Source organism: Piliocolobus tephrosceles, unplaced genomic scaffold, assembly GCF_002776525.5.
Source record: "Piliocolobus tephrosceles isolate RC106 unplaced genomic scaffold, ASM277652v3 unscaffolded_110, whole genome shotgun sequence".
In the NCBI taxonomy this organism is placed as follows: Eukaryota; Metazoa; Chordata; class Mammalia; order Primates; family Cercopithecidae; genus Piliocolobus; species Piliocolobus tephrosceles.
Window position 1 is genome coordinate 828,845 of NW_022292088.1, and position 27,445 is coordinate 856,289.

General features: G+C 41.6%; 1 protein-coding gene across 5 annotated transcripts in view; it reads left to right on the plus strand.

Annotated features, from left to right (window-relative positions):
* The window catches only part of LOC111529164 (tau-tubulin kinase 2), a 178,174-nt gene extending 154,082 nt beyond the window's left edge, over positions 1 to 24,092 (plus strand). For all 5 annotated transcript variants that reach the window (XM_023196021.2, XM_023196023.2, XM_023196022.2 and 2 more), the window contains 2 exons: positions 11,665 to 12,935; positions 18,376 to 24,092. In XM_023196021.2, coding sequence (XP_023051789.1) covers positions 11,665 to 12,935; positions 18,376 to 18,838 — 1,734 coding nt within the window. In that variant the 3' untranslated portion in view covers positions 18,839 to 24,092. The remainder of the gene's footprint in view (positions 1 to 11,664; positions 12,936 to 18,375) is intronic.
* Positions 24,093 to 27,445: the final 3,353 nt, after the last annotated feature.

Consider the following 27,445-nt stretch of genomic DNA (forward strand, 5'->3'; position numbering starts at 1 on the left):
GAGGAGGCAGTCTGTCCATTCTCTGAGCTCAAACACCATGCTGGGAGAGCCACTGCTCTCTTCAGAGCTGTCAGACAGGGACGTTTAAGTCTGCAGAAGTTTCTGCTGCCTTTTGTTCAGCTATGCCCTGCCCCCAGAGGTGGAGTCTACAGAGGCAACAGGCCTTGCTGAGCTACGGAGGGCTCTTCCCAGTTCAAGCTTCCCCAGCTGCTGGCTGCTTTATTTACCTACTCAAGCCTCAGCAATGATGGATGCCCCTCCCCCTGCCAGGCTGCTGCCTTGCAGGTCAGTCTCAGACTGCTGTGCTAGCAGTGAGCAAGGCTAGGTGGGTGTGGTTCCCACGGAGCCATGTGCGGGATATAATTTCCTGGTGTGCCGTTTCCTAAGACCTTTGGAAAAGCACAGTATTTGGGCAGGAGCATCTCGTTTTTCCGGGTACCATCTATACCTGGCTAGGGAAGGGAAATCCCCCAACCCCTTGTACTTCCCAGGTGAGGCGATGCCCTGCCCTGTTTCGGCTCACCCTCTGTGGGCTGCACCCACTGTCCAACCAGTCCCAGTGAGATGAACCGGGTACCTCAGCTGGAAATGCAGAAATCACCCGTCTTTTGTGTCAGTCACGCTGGGAACTGCAGACCAGAGCTGTTCCTATTCGGCCATCTTGGAACAGAATCCCTGAGGTGTCTTTCAGTACTGCATGAAGGGGCTAGAAAACTGACTGTTTAATCCTTTAGCCATGTATATAATATGTAATTACAGGCCTGCCAAAAAATGTTTTTGTTTTGGTCCATCTTTTCTGGGCTTCTATTCTTTGGGTATGAGTTGTAGCTTGCTTACAATTTTTAGTACTCCTACAAAATTTTTATAATTGCAAACCCCCTTAAAGACACATTAAACTATAAATAATGAGTGACTTGTCTGGAGAGTGGCATGACAAGGGAAGGAAAAAACAGCTTTTACTTTTCATTCACTTTTGAGGCTTTAGGTTTTTAGTTTTGCCCACCTCTGTAGCAAAGACTGCTGCCTTCCACACTCTTCCCTATCCACCCTCACCTCATTCCACATTGGCCAAAGTGGGAGATACCATATGTAGTCTCTTAAAAACATTATAATTGGCACATAACAATCATACATATGTATGAGGTACATAGTGATGTTTTGACACATAAAATATATAGTGACCAGATCAGTGTAACTGGCATCTACATTATCTCAAACATTTATCATTTCTTTGTGTTGGGAGCATTCAATATCCTTTCTTCTATCTATTTGAAAATATATATTATTGGGCCAGGCACAGTGACTCACGCCTGTAATCCTAGCACTGAGGTCAGGAGTTCGAGACCAACCTGGCTGACATGGTGAAATTCCGTGTCTACTAAAAATACAAAAATTAGCAAGGTGTGGTGGGGCATGCCTGTAATCCCAGCTACTCAGGAGGCTGAGGCAGGAGAATCGCTTGAACCCGGGAGGCAGAGGTTGCAGTGAGCAAAGATCACGCTCTGCACTCCAGCCTGGGTGACAGAGTGAGACTCTGTCTCAAAACAAAAAAAAAAAAAAAAAAAAACCAGAAAGAAAGAAAATGTATATTATTGTTAACTATAATCATCCTACAGTGCTATGGAACACTAGAAGTTATTCCTTCTGTCTAGCTGTAATTTTGTATCCTTTAACAAATCTTTCCCTATCTCCCCGTTTCTGCTACTCTTCCCAGCCTCTAATAACCTCTCTTCTACTTTTTACTTACATAAAATCGTTTTTTTTTAACTTCCTCATATATTAGTGAGAACATATGGTATTTGTCTTTCTTTGCCTGGCTTATTTCATTTAACATAACAGCCTCCAGTTCCATCCATGTTGCCATGAATGACAGGATTTATTTTTTATGGCTGAATAGCATTCCATTGTTTATATATACCACATTTTCTTTCTTTTTTTTTTTTTTTTTGAGACAGAGTCTTGCTCTGTCGCCCAGGCTGGAGTACAGTGGCGGTGATCTTGGCTCAGTGCAACCACCGCCTCCTGGGTTCAAGCAATTCTCCTGCCTCAGCCTCCTGAGTAGCAGGGACTACAGGTTCACACCACCATGCCTGGCTAATTTTTGTATTTTTTGTAGAGATGGGGTTTCGCCATGTTGGCCGGGCTGGTCTCGAACTCCTGACCTCAGGTGATCCACCTGCCTTGGCCTTTCAAAGTTCTGGGATTACAGACATGAACCACTGTGCCTGGCTGATATACCACATTTTCTTTATCCACTCACCTGTTGTCGTACACTTGAGTTGATTCCATATCTTGGCTATTGTGAATAGTGATGCAGTAAACATGAATGTGCAGATATCTCTTCGATATACTGATCTTCCCAGTAGTGGGATTGCTGAATTGTATGGTAGTTCTATTTGTAGTTTTTTGAGGAACCTATATACTTTTCTCCATAGTAACTGTACTAGTTTACAGTCCCACTGTATTAGTCTGTTTTCATACTGCTGATAAAGACATACCCAAGACTGGGCAATTTACAAAAGAAAGAGGTTTAATTGGACTTACAGTTCCACATGGCTGGGGAGGCCTCACAATCATGGTGGAAGGCAAGGAGGAGCAAGTCACATCTTACATGGATGGCAGCAAGCAAAGAGAGCTTGTGCAGGAAAACTCCCCCTTATAATAACCATCAGATCTTGTGAGACTTACTCACTATCATGAGAACAGCATGAGAAAGAACTGCCCCCATGATTCAGTTACCTCCCACTGGGTCCGTCCCAGAACACGTGGGAATTCAAGATGAGATTTGGGTGGGGACACAGCCAAACCATACCCACCAACACCGTATTTGAGAGTTCCCTTTTCTCTGCATCCTTGCCAGCATTTGTTATTTTTTGTCTTTTTGTTGATAGCCATTTTTACTGGGGCAATATAATATTTCATTGTGGTTTTTATTTGCATTTTTCTGATGACTAGTGATATTGAGCATTTTTTCATATATTTGTTGGCCATTTGTATATATCTTATTTTGAGAAATGTCTGCTTAGGCCATTTGCCCATTTTCTAATGAGACGTTTTTCTTTTCTTTTCCTTTTATTTTTTGGCTGTTGAGATGTTTGAGTTTCTTATATATTTTGGATATTAATCCCCTGTTAGATGAATAGTTTGTAGATATTTTCTTCCATTCTGTAGGTTATCTTTTCGCTCTATTGACTCTTTCCTTTGCTGTGAAGATGGTTTTTAGTTTGATATAATCCCATTTATTTTTGTTTTTGTTGCCTGTGCTTTTGAGGTCTTACTCATAAAGTACTTTCCTAGATCAGTGTTCTGAAACATTTACCCTATGTTTTCTTTTTTTCTTTTTTCTTTTTTTTTTTCTGAGATGGAGTCTTGCAATGCCGCCCAGGATGGAGTGCAGTGACGCGGTCTCAGCTCACTGCAAGCTCCGTCTCCCGGGTTCATGCCATTCTCCTGCCTCAACCTCCCATGTAGCTGGGACTACAGGCGCCCGCCACCACAGCCGGCTAATGTTTTGTATTCTTAGTAGAGACAGGGTTTCACCATGTTAGCCAGGATGGTCTCCATCTCCTGACCTCGTGATCCACCCGCCTCGGCCTCCCAAAGTGCTGGGATTACAGGCGTGAGCCACTGCGCCCAGCCTACCCTGTGTTTTCTTCTACTAGTTTTGTAGTTTCGGGCCTTGCATTTAGGTCTTTAATCCATTTTGAGCTGATTTTTATATAAGGTGAGAGATGGGAGCCTTAGTTTCATTGTTCTGCATGTGGATATCCAGTTTTCCCAGCATCATTTATTGAAGAGACTGTTCTTTCCCCAGTGAATGCTGTGATGCCTTTGTCAAAACTCAGTTGGCTGTAGATAAATGGATCTGTTTCTGGATTCTCTGTTCTGTTCTGTTCTGTTGGTCTGTGTGTCTATTTTTATGCCAGTACCATGCTGTTTTGGTTACTATAGCTTTGTAGTATAATTTGAAGTTAGGTAGTGTTATACCTCCAGCTTTTGTTTTCTTTTGTATTTTTGCTTAGGCTTGCTTTAGCTCTTTGGGGTCAGATTGTTTTTCTATTTCTGCAAAAAATATCATTGGTATTTTGATAGGGATTGCATTGAATCTGTAGCACTTCAGGTACTATAGACATTAAACACTATTAATTTAGCAATATTAATTCTTCCAATACAAAAGCATGATGTCTTTCCATTTTATTGTATATTTTCTTCAGTTTCTTTCATCAGTGTCTTCTGGTTTTGCTTGTAGAGATCTTTCACTTCTTTGGTTAAATTTGTTCCTGGTTATTTTATTTTTTAAGCAAACAAATAAAATACAGAAAATCTAGTAGATCCTGTAGGTTTTCTTCATTAAAACATTTTATTTTTGTTATTCAAAAGACCTGTCTTCAAGTTCAGAAATTCTGCCTGGTCTGGTCTGTTGTTGAAGCTCTCAATTTTATTTTTTATTTCATTCACTGAATTCTTTTTTTTTTTTTTTTTTTTTTTTTTTGAGACTGGGTCTTGTTCTATCGCCTAGGCTGGAGTGCAGTGACGTGATCTCAGCTCATTGCAACCTCTGCCTCATGGTTCAAGCGATTCTCCTGCCTCAGCCTCCTAAGTAGCTGGGATTACAGGCACATGCCAACACACCTGGCTAATTTTTTATGTTTTTAGTAGAGATGGGGTTTCACCATGTTGGCCAGACTGGTCTCAAACTCCTGACCTCAAGTGATCTGCCCACTTCAGCCTCCCAAAGTGCTGGGATTACAGGCGTGAGCCACCACACCCGGCCCATTTAATTCTTTAGTGCTAAGATTTGTTTGGTTCTTTTTTATGATATCTATTTGTGTTGAATTTCTCATTGAAATCATGAATTGTTTTTCTGATTTCATTGAATTGTCTTTCTTTATTCTCTTGTATGTCACTGAGTTTCTTTAAAATTATTATTTAGATTTTTTTCTGGGATTTTGTATATTTCCTTATGATTGGGGTCTTTTACTGGAGAATTATCATTCCTTGGGAGGTGTCCTATTTCCTTGCTTTTTCATGTTTGATGTGTCCCTATGGTGATATCTATGCATCTGGTGGAACAGTTGACTATCCTAATTTTATGGAGTAGGTTTCATAGGGAAAGACTTGGGTCTTGGGGTAGCAGTTAGGTGGGGTGCCTTGGCTTTGATGCTAGGTGGATGCAATTGTGTAGTCTTCATGCAATTTCTTCAGCTGCAACCCATGCTGGTGATGTTTGCAAGTGTCTCTGTGGCCTAAGGTGAGAGAGTTTGTGGCAGTGTTGGCATGGTTTTTCTGAGTGTGGCCTCACCAGGCTGCTTCTCAGGTCAGGGTCTGCATGTACACACAAGTGGGTCAGCTAGTTTCAAGTCTGGCTTACTGGGGTTGGGGCCACAGTGCTGTCACTCTGACCAGAGGCGTGGACTCATGGCTGCTGGGCTGGTCTGGGAGGCATAACTGCCAGGGGCAGGCTCAGCAGGCTGTTTTTCTCAGGTCCAAGGCACAGGTGTGCAGCTGCTCAGCTGGCCTGGGGGTGTATCTGCCAGGAGCTGGCCTGAGCCAGCTGGCCCTGAGTGCTGGCACATACACTGACCTGAGGGTGGGTCAGCTCCTCAGTGGTTTGGAAGCTTCTCCTGCTCAAGGGTGTGTCTGCCCTGTGTGGTACTGCCAAACTGCTTTTCTACCTGGAAGTGTGCATGGCAGGGGTTAGTTTTCCTGCTGGGCAGGACTCGAATCACAGCTGACCTGAGCCCAGGCTCCAAGCAGTCAGGGTCATGACATTGTAGACACCAGCTACCTGTGTGATCTTGGTGGAATGAAGATGGAGCCCAAGAGCTGGAGAGGTGCAGTGGCTTCTGGCCCCCAGAACAGAGTATACTCCAGAAGTGGCTCTGGGCTTTGGGTGGCACTAAGCTGTGGCAGCTTGGTTCACAGGGGTGGGCGGGCATGCTCACCTTGTTCTCCTAATCTGGAGCAAAGCAGCTGTGTGAAGTTTTGGCAGCTCTCCAAACTAGGCTCCAGGCTTGCGAGTACTGTGGGTACTCTTGTAGTAAGGATTGTAGGTGTTTGCAATGGCAGTGAGGGCTGATGAGGCTCTTCTGCTTACCTTTTTCCCACAACAGGAAGTCCCTCCTGACTCCAGCCCAATCTGGGCTTGGGTAACAGGACAGCAGAGGCTGGGTGCCTCCATTCTGCCTTCTTGGACTTCTTTTTTTTTTTCTTTCTTTTTGAGACGGGGTCTCACTCTGTCACCCGGGCTGGAATGCAGTAGTGTGATCTCAGCTCACCACAATCTCCGCCTCATGGGTTCAAGTGATTCTCCTGCTGCAGCCTCCCTATAATCCTGTAGCTGGGATTACAGGCATGCACCACCACGCCTGGCTAATTTTGATTTTTAGTAGAGATGGGGTTTCTCCATGTCGGTCAGGCTGGTCTCGAACTCCTGACCTCAGGTGATCCGCCCGCCTCTGCCTTCCAAAGTGCTGGGATTACAGGTGTGCGCCACCGTGCCCGGCCTATAATTTTCAACACTTCTATAAAGTGTTATATGAAGCTGCTTTAGACAAGAGAGGTCTATGATGGAATTTGAATGGCTAAAACTTAACTCCTTAATAGGCCAGGCTGTATTAGGTACCAATAGATTATTCTAATATGTGTATCTCTGCTCAATTATTTGTCTTTGTCAACAAATAAAAATGAGAATGTGGAGATTTCATATACCACATTCTTTTCATTTGGAAGAAAGGCTATTCGGAACGGATGTTAAATTTTGCAAAGTTTTTATTATCTTAGTAACATCACAATCCTTGAATGAGAGAAAAATAAAAGGATAATTTATAAGTTAAAATGCAAATGGTAGTTGGTTTGCAGTTCATTGTTTCTCACTAGTGGCTAGTTTGAAACATGGGGTGACTGAAAAATAGTGAGGCTGCTTTACCTGAACTATTAATTAAGACACTAATTTTGGTCAAACTTAGTACTAGGCATTAATAGAACTAAGAAACTGTGAAAGAAATGGAAAATATTGAGATCCTTTTCTAATTCTTTAGAAAGATGTACATGATACAATTACAGAACAGAATAAAGGAAATGATCTGATTAATGCTGTAATGAAATATTTGTGAATTATGAAAATTAAAGATATAAAAGATGCATATGGCTTACTGGCAGATTATTTATTTGGTCCATTTGTAGAGCGCCCCAAGTATGAGAACTGCTTTTATGTCTTTATAGTTTGAGGAAGCTATTTGCAGCTACACTTAGAATTAGCTTTCTCTTCTCTATACTCAACTACTGATCCTAGGTTTTCTCCATTTATTTTGTCAGATAATGTTATTGCAGACTCAGTTTCCACGATTTTATTTGAGAGTGTGTAGAACATGTCAGTAGGCTGTACTGTGCTGTGCACAACTTTCAAAATCCTGAAGTCCTATTTATGACTTCTTGATTGTGTTTTTCCTCATTTGTGAATTTGTGTTAGTAATAGTACTCTGACTGGGCACACTGGGCTCATATCTGTAATCCCAGCACTTTGGGAGGCCTAGTCAGAAGGATCTCTTGAGCCCAGGAGTTCAAGACCAGCCTGGGCAACATAGTGAGACTCTGTCTGTGCAAAAAAAAAATTTTTTTTAATTAGCTGGTGTGGTGCCACATGCCTATAGTCTCAGCTACTTGGGAGTCTGAGGTGGAGGGATTGCTGGAGCCTAAGAGTTGGAGGCTGCAGTGAGCTATGATTGCACCACTGCACTCTAGCTTGGGTGACAGAGCAAGACTGTGTCTCTCAAAAAATAAGAATAATAATAATAAAATGATAATAGTACCCAATTAAAATACAAAGGAGCTATGAAATGGGGTTTGTAAAAATGATCTAGGCAATATCTTATGAAATTTAAGTACTATGAAAATATTATATGAGAGTAGTTTATGCACAGTTTATCATAATTGCTCAGAATCTTTTCAAGAAAAATTCTCCTGTCTGGTGATTCATATATATTTTTATTGTTGGGTTTGTTTTTGTTTTTGTTTTGTTTTGTTTTGTTTTTTTGAGTCGGGGTCTTGCTATATTGCCCAGGCTGGTCTCAAACTCCTGGGCTCAAGCAGTTTTCCTGCCTCAGCCTCTTGAATAGCTGGGATTACAGGCACAGGCCACCATGCTTGCTTGGCTCATATATATTTTCTATGTATAAGATTGTCACTCTTTTTTTTATACCATACATACATACACATTTATATCCTGAATCTAAAATGAGTTAATCTCAGAACTGTAGAAATTCAACCCTAGCTTCAATCTCAGAAGACTAATGGAGTTTTTTGTTGGTTATGTTTTGTTTTGAGAGAGTGTCGCTCTGTTGTCCAGGCTGGAGTGCAGTTGCACGATCTTGGCTCACTGCAGTCTCTGCCTCCTGGGTTCAAGCCATTCTCCTGCCTCAGCTTCCGGAGTAGTTGGGATTACAGGTGCCCGCCATCACGCCCAGCTAATTTTTGTATTTTCAGTAGAGACAGGGTTTCACCACGTTGGCCAGGCTGGTCTCGAACTCCTGACCTCAGATGATCCGACCACCTCAGCCTCTCAAAGTGCTGGGATTACAGGCATGAGCCACCGTGCCCGGCCTAGAGTATTATTTTTATTGCACTGCCCTGTTCATTTTGGCTGATGTAGTTAGAACTACATGTAATAATGAGGTGACTGGTTTTTTGTTTTTTGTTTGTTTGGTTTTTTTTTTTTTTTTTTTTTTTGGAGACAGAGTCTAGCAGTCTGCCTCTGTCACACAGGCTGGAGTACAGTGGCACGATCTTGGCTTACTGCAACTTCCACCTCCCAGGTTCAAGCAGTTTTCCCACCTCAGCCTCCTGAGTAGCTGGGATTACAGGTGCCCACCACCACGCCTGGCTAATTTTTGTATTTTTAGTAGCGACATGGTCTCACCATGTTGGCCAGTCTGGTCTCGCTTTCCTGACCTCAGGTGATCCGCCTGCCTCGGCCTCCCAAAGTGCTGGGATTATAGTCGTGACCCACCACACCTGGCCCGATTTTGGATATAGGTTATCATCTTCCTTGTTATTTGACATTTAATATAATTTTACATTTGCTTTTCTTACCATGGTCGCTTTTGGGTCCATTTACTAAGAAGTAAATTTTGAAAAGTGAATTACTACAAATTTTAGATTTCAAAATCACTTTCAAAATATACTAGAAAATTGCCATCTGTCTAAATTTATTTTAGAATAATTAAAACAGAAGTATGAGATAACTTCCTGAAGGAAAACAGCACCAATAGAACCTAATGCTTTTTCCCAAGGTAATTTTAGATTTGCGCTTATTCTAAGAGTTTAGATCTAAACCCAAATTGCCTGTCTTGGATTCGTCTGAAAGATCCTCAAGACCCTGGTTGCATTTGGGAGCTATTCCAGGACATTAGTTAGGTGTATTTTTCCTGGGCTGGACTTAGGACAAGCTTTACATGTCCATGAGCTTTACATATCCATGTCCAACTCACAGTATTCCTGACATGAAGTGAAATAGATAGAAACATCTTAGCTGACCCTGGAACCACGTGGTTTCTTGGTGTCTTTGGACTAGAGATTGACTCTAAATCTCCCATGACTAATCCAAATTCATTTTGCATTGTATTCAGACCAATTTCTATAGTTTTCCTAGAACTTAATGGGTCTCATTAAGTGATTTGAACTTACTTGATTTCTCAAAAAGACTGTTTTTCTTTATCAGTTTATATAGTTATTTTCAGCCTACTTACATGTCACTTTAGGTGATGTGAAAATATAAAAACTTTAGGTATCTTAAGGAAGGACATTCTTGTTAGATGTTGAATCTTATTCATATAGAATTAAAATTACCTCAGTGGAAGGGGGGTAGAGTTTCACTTCTCATAGGCTTGACTTTTTTAATTTTTTTAATTTTTGAGATGGAGCTTTGTTCTTATTGCCCAGGCTGGAGTGTAGTGGTGTAATCTCAGCTCACCGCAACCTCTGCCTCCCGAGTTCAAGCGATTCTCCTGCCTCAGCCTCCTGAGTAGCTGGGATTACAGGCATGCACCACCATGCCTGGCTAATTTTGTATTTTCAGTAGAGGCAGGGTTTCTCCATGTTGGCCAGGCTGGTCTCGAACTCCCAACCTCAGGTGATCTGCCCGCCTTGGCTTCCCAAAGTTCTGGGATTACAGGCGTGAGCCACCACGCCCGGCCCGCTTGATCTTTAAAAATTGGCCAGGTGTGGGCTGTGCACAGTGGCTCACGCCTGTAATCCCAGCACTTTGGGAGGCCAAAGCGGGCAGATCACCTGATGCCAGAAGTTCTAGACCAGCCTGACTAACATGGTGAAATCCCATCTCTACTAAAAATACAGAAATTAACTGGGTGTGGTGGTGGGCACCTGTAATCTCAACTACTCGGGACGCTGAGGCAGGGAGAATCACTTAAACCCAGGGGGCGGAGGTTGCAGTGAGCCAAGATTGCATCATTGCTTTCCAGCCTGGGTGACACAGCAAGACAACACCGCCCCACCCAACAAAAAAAAAATTGGCCAGGTGTGGTGGCTTACACCTGTAATCCAAGCACTTTGGGAGGCCAAGGCAGATGGATCACTTGAGCTCAGGAGTTCGAGACCAGCCTGGGCAACATGGTGATACCCCATCTCTACAAAAAATGCAAAAACCAGCCAGGTGTGATGGTGCATGCTGTAGTCCCAGCTACTCAGGAGGCTGAGGTGGGAGGATCACTTGAGCCTGGAAAGCAGAGGTTGCAGTAAGCCAAGATCGCACCACTATACTTCAGCCTGGGTGACACAGTGACCCTGTCTTAAAAAAAAAAAAGAAGGAAAAAATTAGAGAAATCATAAAACATTACTAAATATCTTTGTATGTCTTTACTTATAGGAAGATATAATAATACTAGTATTTAATAGAATTTATGGAAAACAACAAAATGCATGAAAATTTGGAGTTTTTCAGTGAGCAATTATTTGCCAGTAATTTTTTCCTGTAATCCTATATCTAGATTCTGGCAGGAAATAGATGGCATACTCAAAGGGACTTGGAGAGAATTTAATGTAAGGAATTTTTTACAGATGTATGGGCAGAGTTAAGAGAGCCAATAGGACCAGCAACAGAGGGAGCCATTCCTACCATGAGTCCTGAAAGGGGAGTTGAAGTGGGTGTAAGCAGAACTTGATGAGGGTAGTAGCTGAGAGAGAGGCCACAAGAAGGGAGCTGTGGCCGGGATAGTGGAATGTAGCCGTCACCAGCGCCACAGTCCTCAGCGGGGAAGCAAGGATAATCATTACCCAGCCCTCTCTTTCCTCTAATCCTCTGATTGTCTGTTGGTGCCATCCATTGAGCAGATCTAACCACAAATCAGAAAGCAAGGAAGCCCAGATGGTGCAATCTGTAGAAATTAGACTTCCAGAGCATACAGCACACCAAAGAAGGAGCAGGGATAAACCTACAGGGAGAGACTGTTCTGCACAGTTTCTGAGTAGGGTAGCTTAAGTGTCATTCATTGTTATTCAGAATTGTTCATTTTTCATGTAAGTTGGGCAGACCTGGTCAACATCTGTATCCTTCCTATAAATCAGATTTTGAGATGTTAAATCTCACAGCATGCATCTGTATTGATATTTTACATAGTTGCATTTTAATTTTTTCTCCCCCTTCTCCAGATTACAATTCCTAGACCTTCTGTGGCATCTACACAGTCAACTTCAGGAAGCTTTCACTATGGTCAACAGCCAGAGAAGAAAGATCTTCAGCCCATGGAGCCCACTGTGGAACTTTACTCTCCAAGGGAAAACTCTGGCTTGGCTGTGACAGAGGGTGAACCTCCTAGTGGAGGAAGCAGAACAGATTTGGGGCTTCAGATAGATCACATTGGTCATGACGTGTTACCCAACATTAGAGAAAGTAACAAATCTCAAGACCTGGGACCAAAAGAACTTCCTGATCGTAACAGACTGGCTGTGAGAGAATTTGAAAATCTCCCTGGGGAAACTGAAGAGAAAAGCATCCTTTTAGAGTCAGATAATGAAGATGAGAAATTAAGTAGAGGGCAGCATTGTATTGAGATCTCCTCTCTCCCAGGAGATTTGGTAATTGTGGAAAAGGATCACTCAGCTACTACTGAACCTCTTAATGTGACGAAAACACAGACTTTTAGTGTGGTGCCAAATCAAGACAAAAATAATGAGATAATGAAGCTTCTGACAGTTGGAACTTCAGAAATTTCTCCCAGAGACATTGACCCACATGTTGAAGGTCAGATAGGCCAGGTGGCAGAAATACAAAAAAATAAGGTATCTAAGGATGATGACATCATGAGTGAAGACTTGCCGGGTCATCAAGGAGACCTCTCTACTTTTTTGCACCAAGAGGGTAAGAGAGAGAAAATTGCCCCTAGAAATGGAGAACTATTTCATTGTGTTTCAGAGAATGAACATGGTACCCCAACCCGGAAGGATATGGTTAGGTCATCCTTTGTAACTAGACATAGCCGAATCCCTGTTTTGGCACAAGAGATCGACTCAACTTTGGAATCATCCTCTTCAGTTTCTGCAAAAGAAAAACTCCTCCAAAAGAAAGCTTATCAGCCAGACCTAGTCAAGCTTCTGGTGGAAAAAAGACAATTCAAGTCCTTCCTTGGCGACCTCTCAAGTGCCTCTGATAAATTGCTAGAGGAGAAATTAGCTACTGTTCCTGCTACCTTTTGTGAGGAGGAAGTGCTCACTCCCTTTTCAAGACTGACAGTAGATTCTCAACTGAGTAGGTCAGCTGAAGATAGCTTTCTGTCACCCATCATCTCCCAGTCTAGAAAGAGCAAAATTCCAAGGCCAGTTTCATGGGTCAACACAGATCAAGTCAATAGCTCAACTTCATCTCAGTTCTTTCCTCGGCCACCACCAGGAAAGCCACCCACGAGGCCTGGAGTAGAAGCCAGGTAATGCTGTGTGCTGTCCCTGTGTTAAGTGTGTAACACCATTTCTATATCTGCTTTATTGTACACCACCAATGGCATCGTTTCTGTGTTACCCTCTTCTCAGTATCTTTCTTTCCTGCCTTTCCCAGGCCTTACAGCCTAGTGCAGTGGAAGTAATCAGATTGATCCAGGTTAATCATTTTATTTTTTCCAATTTATTGTGGTAAAATACACATAAAATTTAGCATCTTGACTTTTTTGTTTGTTTGTTTTTGAGACAGAATCTCACTGTCACGTAGGCTGGAGTGGAGTGGCTCAATCTCAGCTCACTGCAGCCTCTGCCTCCCCGGTTCAAGAGATTCTCTCATGCCTCAGCCACCTGAGTAGCTAGGATTACAGGCACCTGCCACCACATCAGGCTAATTTTTTTTTTTTTTTTTTAAACTAGAGACAGGGTTTCACTATGTTGGGCAGGCTGGTCTCAAACTCCTGGCCCCAAGTGAACCACCTGCCTCGGCCTCCCAAAGTGCTGAGATTACAGGCTTGAGCCACTGTGCCCGGCTATGTCTTTTTCAAGTGTACAGTTCAGTGGTATTAAGTACATTCACATTGTTGTGTTACACTTAAGTTCTAAAGTTATAACATTGATTTGGATTTATATGAGCTTAACTTCAATATCATGCAATAACTCTGCTCCTTTCAGTCTCCATCTCTACTCCTTTCAGTTGTTGATGTTACAGAATTACATCTTTATACATTGTGTGTTCAAACACATAAACTAATACTTTTTAAAATGCATTAATCTCTTAAATAACGTAAAAAACAAAATGTGGAGTTACAAACCAATGTTAGAAAAAGAAAGTATTGGTCTCCTAAATAATGCAGAAAACAAAAAGTGGAGTTATAGACTTCTTACAAAATACTAGCTTTTATAATTGTCCATGTGTTTGCCTTTATTAAGATCTTTATTTCTTCATATGGCTTCAAGTTCCTGTGTGGCGTCCTTTCATTTCTACCTACAGGACTCCCTTTAGCATTTCTTGCAAGGCAGATCTGGTGGTAACAAACTCCCTTAGCTTTTATTTGAGAATGTCTTAATTTCTCCCTCATTTTTGAAGGACAGTTTTGCCAGATACAAGATTCTTAGTTGACAGTTCTTGTAGCATTTTAAAAGAAGTACTTTAAAGTACTGAAGTACTTCCAGCCTCCAGTGTTTCTGGTGAGAAGTGTTCTGATAATTGTTTTGAGAGTTTCAAGATTCTCTGTCTTTGTCTTTTGACAGTTTGATTATAATGTGTCTCATTGTGGGTTTCTGAGTTCATCCTACTTCGAGTTTGTTGAACTTCTGGGATGTTGTATATTCATGTCTCTTATGACTTTTGGGGAGTCTGCAGCCATTTTTTTTTAAGTATTCTCTCTGCTTCTTACTCTCTTCTCCTTCTGGAACTCCCACAGTGTGCATGCAGGTCTGCTTGATGGCCCCACAGGCCCTTTACTCTCTGTTTACTTTTCTTTACTCCTTTTTTTTTTCTGTACCTCAGACTCAATACTTTGCATTGTCCTGTCTTCAAGTTTGCTGATTTTTTTCTTCTGCCTGCTCAAATCTGCTTTTGAATTCCTCTAGTGAATTTTTTATTTTAGTGATTGTACTTTTCAGTTCCAATTTTTTTTGGTTCTTGTCAGGTTTTCTGTCTCTTATTGATATTTCCATTTTGTTCACACGTTGTTTTCTTGACTTTCTCCGTGTCTTTCTTTAGTTCTTCAAGCATCCTTAAGACAGTTGTTTCAAAATCTTTGTCTAGTAGATTTGCCATCAGGTCTTTTTCAGATACAATTTCTGTTGATTTTTTTTTCCTTTGAATGGACCATGCCTTCCTGTTTCTGTGTATGTTTTTTTTATTTTTATTTTTATTTTTGTTGAAAATTGGATATTTGAATCTAATAATGTGGTAACTCTGAAAATAAAATTTTCCCCTTTCCTCGGGATTTGCTGGGGGTTGTTTTTGTTTCTTTTTGTTTTTGAGACAGGGTCTCACTCTGTCACCGAGGCTGGAGTGCAGTGGAATAATCATGACTCATTGCAGCCTCTAACTCCTGGGCTCAAGTGATCCTCCTGCCTCAGCCTCCTGAGTAGCTGGAACTACAGGTGCATGCCAGCACACCTAGCTAATTTGTTTGTTTTTTGATGGTTGTAGACTGTCTCTGTGCTGAGGACCACCCTGAGATGTAAACCTAAGGTCTCAGACCTTTTCTAAGCCTGTATTTTTTTCTGGCTAAGCATAATAGCTTTCTGATTTCCCCAGTATATGTGGTTGGTTTTGAATACACAAGTCTTTAATATCTGGCTCCGAAGAAGGGAAAAAAGAAAAATGAGGGAAGGAAAAAAAGAGCACTGGCCCTTTTAATCCCCTAGCAGTTACTTCAGCCAGAGGAGAACCAGTTTGTAACAATAGGGAAAAATGTAAGAATGACTACCCACCTCTTTCTCTGCTCTTCTGTGATCAGAACCAGCTATGAGTAATCAGAGCACATATCCCCAATAATTGGAGGACAGGGTTCTTTTTGCCCACCTGCTTCTTGTAAGCTGTGTGCAAACTGCTCCAGAAATAAGTGCACAACTGCCTGCCACAGGGCCAGGAATGGGGGATGGGTAGCTGTTACTGTGCTAAGATCTGAAATAGACTAAAATTAACTGTTATTGACAGTCCAAGCCTTCTCCTGGAAGTTGCAAGCCTTCGGTAGACTCCAGATTTCCAAGATAATTACATCAGACAGATTCTGCCACTGGAGTTGCCTAGGTGGGGAGAAAGATTGCTAGTGCTTCAAATATGATGTCAAATGCTAGTGAATACATTGTCCATGATTTGATAAATGGACCCTGGTAACAGTGCTGTTTATCTTGATTATAATGAATTAAACCAAAAAAATCCTATAGAAGATTTCCCTAGGTCTGATGGTATGTACAACCATACATAGTAAAGATACTGCTTTAGTATCTACTGCATGCTATACTTTTTATTTAAATATTATCATGATATATTTGACCACAGAATGTTTATATTTTGAGGAAGAGGGGAAAATATCAGGAGGTGGTAAACCAGTGAAGAGTGCTTTCCAGGGCCAAATGTGGTGGCTCACACCTGTAATCCCAGCACTTTGGGAGGCTGAGGCAGGCAGATTGCTTGAACCCAGGAGTTTGAGACCAGCCTGGGCAACATGGTGAAACCTTATCTCTGTAAGAATTAGCCAGGCATGGGTGCTACACAGCTGTATTCCCAGCTACTCGGGAGGCTGAGGTGGGAGGATCGTTTTATGAGTTGTTGGCTGTTTTCATGTCAAAACATTCTATTGGGTTACTGTTGTGTGTTTTTTTTTTTTTTTTTGAGATGGAATCTTGCTCTGTGGCCCAGGCAGGAGTGCAGTGGTGCAATCCTGGCTCACTGCAACCTCTGCCTCTTAAGTTCAAGTGATTCTCCTGCCGAGTAGCTGGGATTACAGGCACCCGCCACCATGTCCAGCTAAATTTTTGTATTTTAGTAGAGACAGGGTTTTGCCATGTTGGCCAGGCTGATCTCAAACTCCTGACCTCAAGCTATCCACCCACCTCAACCCCCCAAAGTGCTGGAATTACAGATGTGAGCCACCGCGCCAGGCCTGGGTTACTTTCTGTAACTAACCCCCTTCTCTACAAATTATATCAAAGAGATTTAATCCTAGTCTGAATTTAACTTGGGTTGTAGTGCCTTTTGATAGAAAAGTTTAGTGTTCATAGAACTGAATTTTTTTTTATTAATTGTGTTTTATATCATGCATAGGAAGGTCCTTCAACCCTAATATTTTTTTAAAAGGTAGTAATTTCCTGTACCTTTATAGTTTTGTGCTTTGTGTATAAATGTATTGTCTATCTAAAGTTTATCATTATATATGATGTGAAGTTTTTTTCCAAGTAGTTTGTGGTATCTTAATACTAATTTCCCATAGAAACATGGGGATCTTTTTGGATTCAATGCTCTGTTCCATTCATTTGTCTCTTCCTTTGCTGTATACTTTCCATTAGCATAATTTTATTATTACAGGGGCCCTAGGGTCCTTCTCACTACCTAATTTGGCATTGCCACTAAAATATATTGTAGACTGCTTTATAGCAGGCCCCCCCCACCCCAGGGCTGCACGGCAGGTGGTGAGCATTACTGCCTGAGCTCCGCCTCCTCTCAGATCAGCAGTGGCATCACATTCCCATAGGAGTGTGAACCCTGTTGTGAACTGCACATGGGAGGGATCTAGGTTGTGTGCTCCTTATGAGAATCTAACTAATGCCTGATGATCTAGGGTGGAACAGTTTCATCCCAAAACCATCCTTGCCCCTCCTCCCCCTGTCATGGAAAAAAAATTGTCTTCCACGAAACTGGTCCTTGGTGCTAAAAAGATTGGGAACCACTGCTTTATAGTTCATAAAGACGCTTTTATATGTTCCATTTTCTTTGATTCTTAGGCCAAATCAGAAGGACATTTAGGACAAGAAACACATTTGCTGTTCATATGAATACTCTTAGAATTCTGAGGCCCAAGGGCCAGGTGCTATGGTTCATGCTTGTAATCCCAGCACTTTGGGAGGCTGAGACAGGAGGATTGCTGGAGCCCAGGAGTTTGAGACCAGCCTGGGCAATGTGGCAAAACTGTCTCTACAAAAAATACAAAAATTAGCCAGGTGTGCACTACAGGTGCACTACAGGTACAGCTTGAGGCCCAAGCTCAGTTGCCAGTGTGGGGGGGTGGAGGGCAGTCAGTTCCAGCATCCACCCTCTTTAATCCCAGGCTATTAACTGAAGATTAACTGAGGCTATTAACTGAGGAATACAAACTGAGCTCCACAGAAACCAATGACTACTCTTTTCTCTTGGAAATTATTAAATGAGTGGAATGTACATTTATCTATAATTCCTCTTGTTGCTTAGTGTAGTTCATGCTGAAGACTTAGAGGTGACAGAGCCTTGGCAGAAAAAAAAAAAAAAAAAACACTTACATTGTGGGATTTTGTGTTTGTAAGATTCCTGTCCTAGCATCCTTACACAATATAGTTTACTCTCTGTCTTATGTGCTAACATGCTAGAGACAATTAATTAAATTCATCTGAAAATTAGCAGAGTAAACATGGTGTAGGAGGAAAGGAACTAATATCATTTAAGGGCTTCTTCATGGCAGATGTTCATCTAAGTGCTTGGGTCACTGCCCTTGGTCTGTGCAGTGACCCTATGAGATAGACAGTGTTCCCATTGAAAGCAGGGAAAGATTAAAGAATTTGTCCAGGGTCATACAACTGGTATATAGCAGAGTAACCCTGTATCCTGTTAGTCTATTTTCTGATTTCTACACATTCAGATTATGATTTTGGGACATTGTGACTTTTTAGGCACACTTGAAATGAATTAAAATAAAAATATATTTTCTCTGTTCTTTTAAGGCTACGCAGATATAAAGTCCTAGGGAGTAGTAACTCCGACTCAGACCTTTTCTCCCGCCTGGCCCAAATTCTTCAAAATGGATCTCAGAAACCCCGGAGCACTACTCAGTCCAAGAGTCCAGGATCTCCTCACAATCCAAAAACGCCACCCAAGAGTCCAGTTGTCCCTCGCAGGAGTCCCAGTGCCTCTCCTCGAAGCTCATCCTTGCCTCGCACATCTAGTTCCTCACCATCTAGGGCTGGACGGCCCCACCATGACCAGAGGAGTTCATCCCCACATCTGGGGAGAAGCAAGTCACCTCCCAGCCACTCAGGATCTTCCTCCTCCAGGAGGTCCTGCCAACAGGAGCATTGCAAACCCAGCAAGAATGGCCTGAAAGGATCCAGCAGCCTTCACCACCACTCAGCCAGCACTAAAACCCCCCCAGGGAAGAGTAAGCCAGCCAGTAAACTCAGCAGATAGGAGCCAGGCTGCATCTCTTTGAAAGGTGTGAGATCTTCCTCCTAAACCTGATGCATGTATGTCCCTGTACTGTCTACTTAAAAAAATCAGTGTTGATCTTCTCTTGCAAAAGAAAGTAACGTGATCAATTATAAGAAGACATAAATACATGATAAGGAATTACCTAAGGCAGGCAGCAAGCAGATTAGGCACCAATGTCTTTGTACAAGAAGGAGAAACAGAGCAAAAAATCCAAGGGGGAGAAACTTATGAACATGAGCTCTCATTTTTTAAGCTGCCTTTGAAACAAAAGAGTTGAGGATAGGAGATAGAATGGAATTTTAGGGGGGTTGCATAATTTTTTTAAGCCTCAACTCAAAGATTATATAGCAAAAGTGAAACTTCTTGTGTGATATTTTCATTCACAGCTTTCCTGCCCTGGAGAGCCATTGATCAGATATTGGATTTGGTAAGAAGTCTGTTGCCAGGGAGCCAGTACTCATACATATTTGGCTTGTGTGTTTATTTCGTGTATTGAGAATGAACACCTTTACTTTGCCTCATTCCTAGTACCCTCCCTGGAGTTCAGATTTTTTTTTAAAGTTTAGTATGTCTCATCTGATTCAATCTCTCTGCTTTTATTTTATGGTCCTAGTTGTACTATCAAATCCAATTACTTTTTTTCAGGTCCCTGATTTTTTTTTTTTTTTTTTTTTTTTAGAGCAACAGGTCTTAACCGACTACATTTTTATTATGAAAAATAAGAAACTTAGGTAAAGGAAAGAAAAGTCTAACTAGAGCTACTTTGCAGGCTTTAGTGTTTAGGGAGAGAGAGAAAGTGTGGGGTAATAGCCTTCCAGATAGAAGATGCCCCTTCCTCCCTGTTAAATGTCCTCCTTTAGAAACCTGAGAAGGAAAACTGACCAGAGCGAACTGCTTCCTTAAGTCTTCTGGGTTCCAGCTGTTTGTGGTATCAGCCTCCAAGATGATAAAAGGGAAGCACAATGCTTTGGAATGTGACTTGAGATTTAGAAATCAATTAGATATATTATTGAGGGTTAGAATCCTCAAACTTTGTATTTTATACATTTAGCCAATAAGGAATTAATATCTGGGGAAATAAATATAGGCTAAATATTTCTTTTTTAATGTTTTATTACCTGCCTCTCCTGTGTTTTAGTTCAATATTTGGGCTTCTTGGCCTGATTTTCATACAATCTCAATTCATGAAGCTGTAAAGAAGAAGGTACTTGTTCTAATCTCACTCTTCTAATAGGAATCAGGCAAAATGAAAGTCTACCAGACTTTTAAAATGGGCTCTTTTATACTCTCTAGGTGTTTTGTGTTGTAAAGACCGTATTAAGGTCAGGTAAATTGGTCTGCTTGCTGTTGAAATTTGCCTTCTAGCAAACATCTGTGCTTTCTGTTTGACCTTGTGTTTGCTGCCAAACCTAATGCAGTTGAATTGGGAAACAAAAAGAAAGAAAGAAATAATTTCCTCCCCAAGTGAACATCTTCTAATGCTGCATCAAAGCTGCCCTGAAGCTGCACTGAACTTCTCTTGTTCTCTTTATCTGTGTTGAGCTTTTTAAAAAAACAAACTCAAAACACTATTGAGGCATATAACGTCTCTTATAAGAAATGTAGCATAGTGTGGAATCTTAATTTCTCTCCAGTTTCAAACACTACAGAGGAATGCAATAGATAAGACATATTTGCTGTTTATCTAAAGCAACTGTAATATTGGAAGACCAGTCCTTCTGTATTATATTGTATAATAGTTGCTATAACACTACTTGCATGTCTTCATGGTAAATTATATAAATATTTATAAATATATAGAGAGACATATCCTTATATAGACTCATTGTTTGTCATTCTCCATTTGTAATTTTGAGATCACAGATGGCGAAATTCCTTTTCTATTGTGTGCCTCATGTATACTTGGGCCTTGCCTATCTTCATTTTCTGAAAATACGTTCTTGGCATGTGACACCTCAGAGTCTCCTTGCCTTCCCTGTGTACAATGCAAGGGTTGGCAGTATTTAACAAGCCAAGATAGGTTATTTAATTTAATTTTCATTTCAAAAAAGATTTTAATAGGGAAAAACTTACGGGGACATGCTTGTAATACTGGTTCAAAGATTTGTCACGTTAATCACATAGTTCTCTCCTTATAGTTACAGTGGATAAACTGGGATGATAATGATGAGTCTGACAGATTTTAAAAACATTTCTTAAAAATTGCCATTCTACTTTCCTCTTTTCATCTCATTTTTTTTTGCAGGGGGTGGGGGAATAATGAAGAAATTATCATATTTCTGTTGCATTAGCTAAACTGTGCTAAAAGTACAGTTTAAATCCCCAGCTTTAAAAAGTACTAGCTTTAAATCCCGACCGCTGTAGTCAAAAATATGCTAGTAGTAATCATTGGAAAAGCTGATGAGGCTACAACTGTGGCATGTGTGTGAGATTTTATTTCTTATTGGCATTTCTCTGCCGGCGGTTGGAACTGACAGTGATGGGAACGTGGCAACTGAATGTTTTCTCTCTCTCTTGGTTCCTTCCATTTTTATCTCAGCTTTTCCAGTGTGTTGTCCCCTTTTCTAAATGGCATTGATGAACTCATCAAGATCCAGAGATAATAAACAGTCTCATCGTGTAAGAATATTTTATTTTGCATGTAGAGGAAAGAATTAACCAAAGATGTTTCTGCTCTGATACTTTCTAAAGAAAACAGACTAATTATATCATAGGTGGTATCAGTAGGTCCACTTATAAGTACCGTCCTATGTAGAGATTTACTTTTTGGTTTTTACAAGCATAGTTTGTGCTTTTAGATGTCTGTCAGGCGAAAAATAGAAGTTGGCAGCCCTGAGCAAGCACCTGTGACGCAGGGATTTTTATTTTAAAGTATGATACAGAGAATGAGGTTTTTGGTTTGATTCGGTTTGGTTGTGTTTTTTAGTTCTTTATTTTTTATTTGGGGGTTCTCTTAGTGATGGCATATTTCAGGTTTCAGTGACATAGATCAAGTAATTTTAAACTGATTTGGTTATTCTACCTAAGATGAGGGACATGGCTGTTAAGGTCAAGCCAAACTATGCTAAAAGTAGTATAGGGCAGCAGTTAAAATTATCTTTTGAAAATCAAGTGTTGCCTGGTTTCTTCTGTCACAATAGAGTAGCTGGTTACCTAGTCAGTCACGGTTGCCCTCGCCTTCCCTTGTTAGTCCCTGGAAGTACTTGAGTGGAACAGAAGGTAGAATTAGCAACAGCTCAATCACTTTAGGTAGCATTTCTCCTGAATTCTGCTGCCAAATCCCCAGGGCCTATGGATTGGTTGAAATAGTAAAATCATACACTGTGATTTCTTGCACAGCATAGAGGCATTTAATTTTAGTGGATAGTGAACAAAGAAGGAAAACTGGGTCATACAAAATTTAACCTTAAAACACAGATGATAAATGTCTTTGAATGTTAAGCCCTAGGCAGACAGGTACTCTCATTCTTAACTCTGGTATGCAAGCTGGCCTTGCTGACAGTGGCACAGTTACATTAACTGTTTTCTAATTTGCATGTTGTGACGTGAATGTTTTTTGTAGAAGTTGCCAAGTTAATCGAGTCCTACATAAGTAGCAAAATGGTAATTGACACCCACTGTAGTCATTACTCCTCGCTTTATATTATTTGCTTTCAAACACTAAAGCCTCGGCTGCTAATTCGGCACTTAGGTGTGCAGCGTCTCCTTCTCTTGACTCCCAGCCATGATGGGAACTTGAGGTTCTTCAGCATCATCAGAGATTCCTTCCAGGCCACATATTTTTTATGATAATATTTCTATAGTTGCATTCAGTCTACAAGGAGAAAGTGTACATTGGTGCATGTTTTATAAACTCAGACACAGATAGCTAAAACCATAGTTAGTTTTTCTATACCCAAGAGCTTTGAATTAAAAACAGATGCTTTATTTTTCCCAAGAGCAGACAATTCTGCATTCTAACATAACATTAGGAATTAGTGATAGGAGAAGCAGAATTCAGAACGATTTAGTGAGACTCAGGGAAAAAATGCATTTTCCCCTGGCTGTTTGAAAATTTATTTATTTGTAGATAAGTCTAGATTTAGTCTTGGAGATCAGTTTTTTATATGTTAAAAACATATTCCTTTATATTGATCAAAACATGACATATGTTAGACCTCTGTCATGTTTATATATTTTGGAATTAAGTTGTTTGCATTCACTTTCAAAATCTGCCCATTTCTGTTTATGTGCACTTACTGCAGATGTGTGGGGACTTTGCCTCAGGGGAGAGGTACTTTAGCACCTGTGTCACTGAGATGGAGTGGTTGACAAGTACTGTTGCGCTGTGTAACTTGGGGTTTGGCTCTGTAGACAATATATTGGCAGAATGATACCACACGAAAGTATTACAGGATTAAGGCATGTAACTTCTATGGTAGTCCTTATGTATCAGCATATACCCAAGTTCAGAAACCACAGGTGCATTTTTAGACCTTTACTTAGAGAACTAAGGGCAGTTCCAACCATCAGCCCATATGGGGGGATTAATGCATGAAAACCCTAAGAGGGTGTTGGGACATCCTACTTCCCTGTCCTCGCCCAGTGGAACTCTGGTGTGTGGCTTGAGGATAAGGAAGTAGAGTGGAAACTTAGCCTGTCATTGAGTATTCTCAATATTTTGGCCTTCCCTCTGGAATTATGAGAAGTTTAACAAAGTCTCAGGAACCTTCCGAGTCCATTACCCACACTGCTAGAAAAACTGTAGGAGGCACATGGGGAATTCCTATAGTTCTTAGGTAAGCCCAAGACAGGGCACAGGGATCCCTAGCCACATAAAGGGGAGTCTGGATGCTGCACGCTGCAATTCTGAGAAATCCCTGACTGAACATGGAATTATGACAGTAAAGTTTTGGCCCTTTAGTTTTCTAGAGCAGCTCACAGAAATTTTAAAAAGTGGCCGGGCGCGGTGGCTCAAGCCTGTAATCCCAGCACTTTGGGAGGCCGAGACGGGCGGATCACGAGGTCAGGAGATCGAGACCATCCTGGCTAACACAGTGAAACCCCGTCTCTACTAAAAAATACAAAAAAAACTAGCCGGGCGAGGTGGCGGGCGCCCGTAATCCCAGCTACTCGGGAGGCTGAGGCAGGAGAATGGCGTAAACCCGGGAGGCGGAGCTTGCAGTGAGCTGAGATCCGGCCACTGCACTCCAGCCCGGGTGACAGAGCGAGACTCCGTCTCAAAAAAAAAAAAGAAATTTTAAAAAGTAAAACAAGGCCAGGCGCAGTGGCTCAACGCCTGTAATCCCAGCACTTTGGGAGGCTGAGGTGGGCAGATCACGAGGTGAGGAGATAGAGACCATCCTGGCTAACAGGGTGAAACCCCGTCTCTACTGAAAATACAAAAAATTAGCCAGGCCTGGTGGCGGGCGCCCGTAGTCCCAGCTACTCGGGAGGCTGAGGCAGGAGAATCGCTTGAACCCGGGAGGCGGAGGATTACAGTGAGCCAAGATCACATCACTGCACTCCAGCCTGGGCGACAGAGCAAGACTCTGTCTCAAAAAACAAAAAAAAAAAAAGGAGTAACACAAAAATAAAGTTTATGCCCATTAAGACGTCTTCTAATTCAGTTGTGATTGTCTGCTTCTACTTAAAAAAGTATGTAAGCTTAATGTTTATTCCCTTTCAGCAAATTTGGATCAGAAAATTAAAGTATGTGACAAGTTCAGGTCACTTTGAATTTCCACACAATCTCAAGACACTGAATAGCAAAAAAGTAACATGACTCAGTAATGAGTAGCGTATTGCCTTAGACTTTGCTGGATCTTTGGTCTTAAGGTAACATGTAAAAGTAGTGGAGCCTTTCCTTTCATGGCCCTGTGCAACGTAACGGCTTTCTGCCTCTTCAGCTGGGAGCGTTAGTGGTAGTATGGGCACAGAATGTGTGTACACTGGCGATGCGGACCGTGCCTCCCAGGTACCCTGGCTCTGGGTTCCTTGACCTAGGGAAGAAGATTGGATGAGGCAGATCTTTGAGCCCATGTGACTATAGAATTTGCTGATGACATAATTTTACAATTACAATGGATAGGAATTTTACCTCTCTTTTTATTAGTTTAATATTATTTATGTACATAAGTGTTCACTCGCCTAATTAAAAACATTGAGTAAACCAAGTTTTTATATAGACTATCCTTGCCATAGAATGCTCTTTTTCTCTAATAATATGCAGTTTAAATCCTGAGGAGTCCATGAGCAGCATTTCACCACATCTGGACTCTGGGCATTCTTCACTCGCCTACAAGGGGTAGACAAGGCTACCAGAACTTGAATTTGACTTATCATAGGGAGCTACCCAGGAAGGGGAAAGCCCTTGGGACTTTTTCCAAAACAATCTTCTCTTTGAACTATTCATCAGACAAAGTAGTCCACTGAGGTGAAAAAGCTTTCGGAAATACAAAGGTGGGAAGATAAAGGTAACACTGGCCCACTTGGAGCTTTGAAATTGATTGGGTGGACTGAATAAACACAGCCTAGATGACCTGGGCTTGTGCCTCGCTTACTGCTCCCTGATACATAGTTCCTGGTCCACCTTCTGACCCTTTTTCTAAAATAGCCAGTGTCTATTTCACTAGGCCATTTACTTACAAGTTCCCAGCTTTTAGGAAAAAAAGAGGGAGGAGGGAGCATCTAGTTTTGAATTAGATATACATCTTAGAAGCAATGAGCTATTGGCAGCTATTAAATCAGTTTCAGCCACAAACCAGAATTCTTTCTTGTTGAACAAGACCAATGAGTTAGATGACTTTAATAATTCCACTTTTCTCTCCCTCTCTTCTCCTCTTCCTGAAATCAGAGAGATGAGAAACTACTCTTTGAAATACCTCCAGAGGTGTTTCATTGTGTTCCTTTCCCTCCAAGCAGCTCCCTTTATACAATTTTGCTCAGGCAACCAAGGACAGAGTATTGGCAGAAACCTGGAGTGCTTTTGTATAGGCCACCTGTACAGAAAAGTGTAATTATTTATTTAAGTTTCCCATTTGTATCATATTAAAGCTTTGTACAGTGTTTTAAGTTCTGTTTTAAAATTATTTTGTATTTTATTTTTATAACCTAGTAATAAAATATTCATTCCGCATGCAAAATCTAGTTCTATTTGTGTGATGGTCTGGATTTCAAAAGTGGAAAATATTATTTTTCTAATTTAATAAAGTTATTGAATACACCAGATGTTACAAGATCAACTGGGAGCAGACAGTGTCACTGTAAATGCAGTGCCACATCTAGAAGTTCCCTACAAAAAGCAGCCCAGGACTGAATAGAAACTAGGTGTTCAGTGTCCCTGCAGGTGAAAACCAGGGTGCAAGGATGTCAGGAGATGTTTTCCTCCAATAAAATTAAAATATTAAAAACTCCTTTTTAGTCCATTATTCTGTCTGGCTGGAGGTACTTTTTCCTTCTCCATAGGAAGTATCCCTTCTACCACTAGAGAGATTCCTGCGCCCCCACCTCGTCTTTCCACCTTTAACCTTTGAACCAGAGGAACTCTCAGGAGGCATTCACAAGGGCACTGCCTCACCCCTCCTGGGCTGGTTTGGCCTGGAATGTTAGTGCTGTCTGTTTCTCTCCGCCTGGATTCCCTTGCTTGATTTCTCACTAAACAGCAACCTCCAAAATGCTCTCTCAGGTTGTTTTGTTTTGTTTTTGAGATGGAGTCTCACTCTGTCACCCAGACTGGAGTGCAGTGGCATGATCTTGGCTCACTGCAACCTCCGCCTCCCAGGTTCAAGCAATTCTCCTGCCTCAGCCTCCTGTAGCTGGGACTACAGGCACGAGCTACCACGCCCAGTTAAATTTTGTATTTTTAGTAGAGACGGTTTCACCATGTTGGCCAGGATGGTCTCTTATCTCTTGACCTCCTGATCCGCCCACCTTGGCCTCCCATTGCACTCCAGCCTGGGGGCGACAGAGAGAGACTCCATCTCAAAATAAAATTAAGTAAAGGAGATTAAAACAAATTACTCAGGCTGAGTGTTTACCACCCCTGTAATCCCAGCACTTTGGATCTGCCACCCCCTACGCGCCAAAACATTAGCTGGGCTGTAGCCCTAGGGAGGCTGAGTTGGGAGGATTGCTTGAGCCCAGGAGGCCAAGGCTGCAGTGAGCCCTGCTCACGCCACTGCACTCCAGCCTGGGCAACAGAGCAAGACCCTGTCTCAAAAAAAAAAAAAAATCCTCAAGCTCCCAGAAGCTAACCATGATATGCTTACTGACATCTAAACTGCAAAGTAATTGAAATATTAACCTCGTGTAAACCCATTTAAGTAAATAAAGCTACATACAAGAGATTCTGTGTGCAGGGTGGCCCGAGGCACTTTAAGGGTTGTGGCTTGGAGATTATTAAGAACCGCCTAGAAATAATTCTGTCCTAAATGATCAATCAGTTGATGGTGAGCGCTGAAAAGCCGATAGGTACTGCTCGGCCAAGGGATTGAAAAATAGGCCTTTGAGAAAAAGTCAAAATGAAAGATTGGATTAACTTTATAATTTCTCTGGGGTGGTGCCAGTTGTATCTAGGAAACTTAAACTCTTGAAGGAATGTGCTTA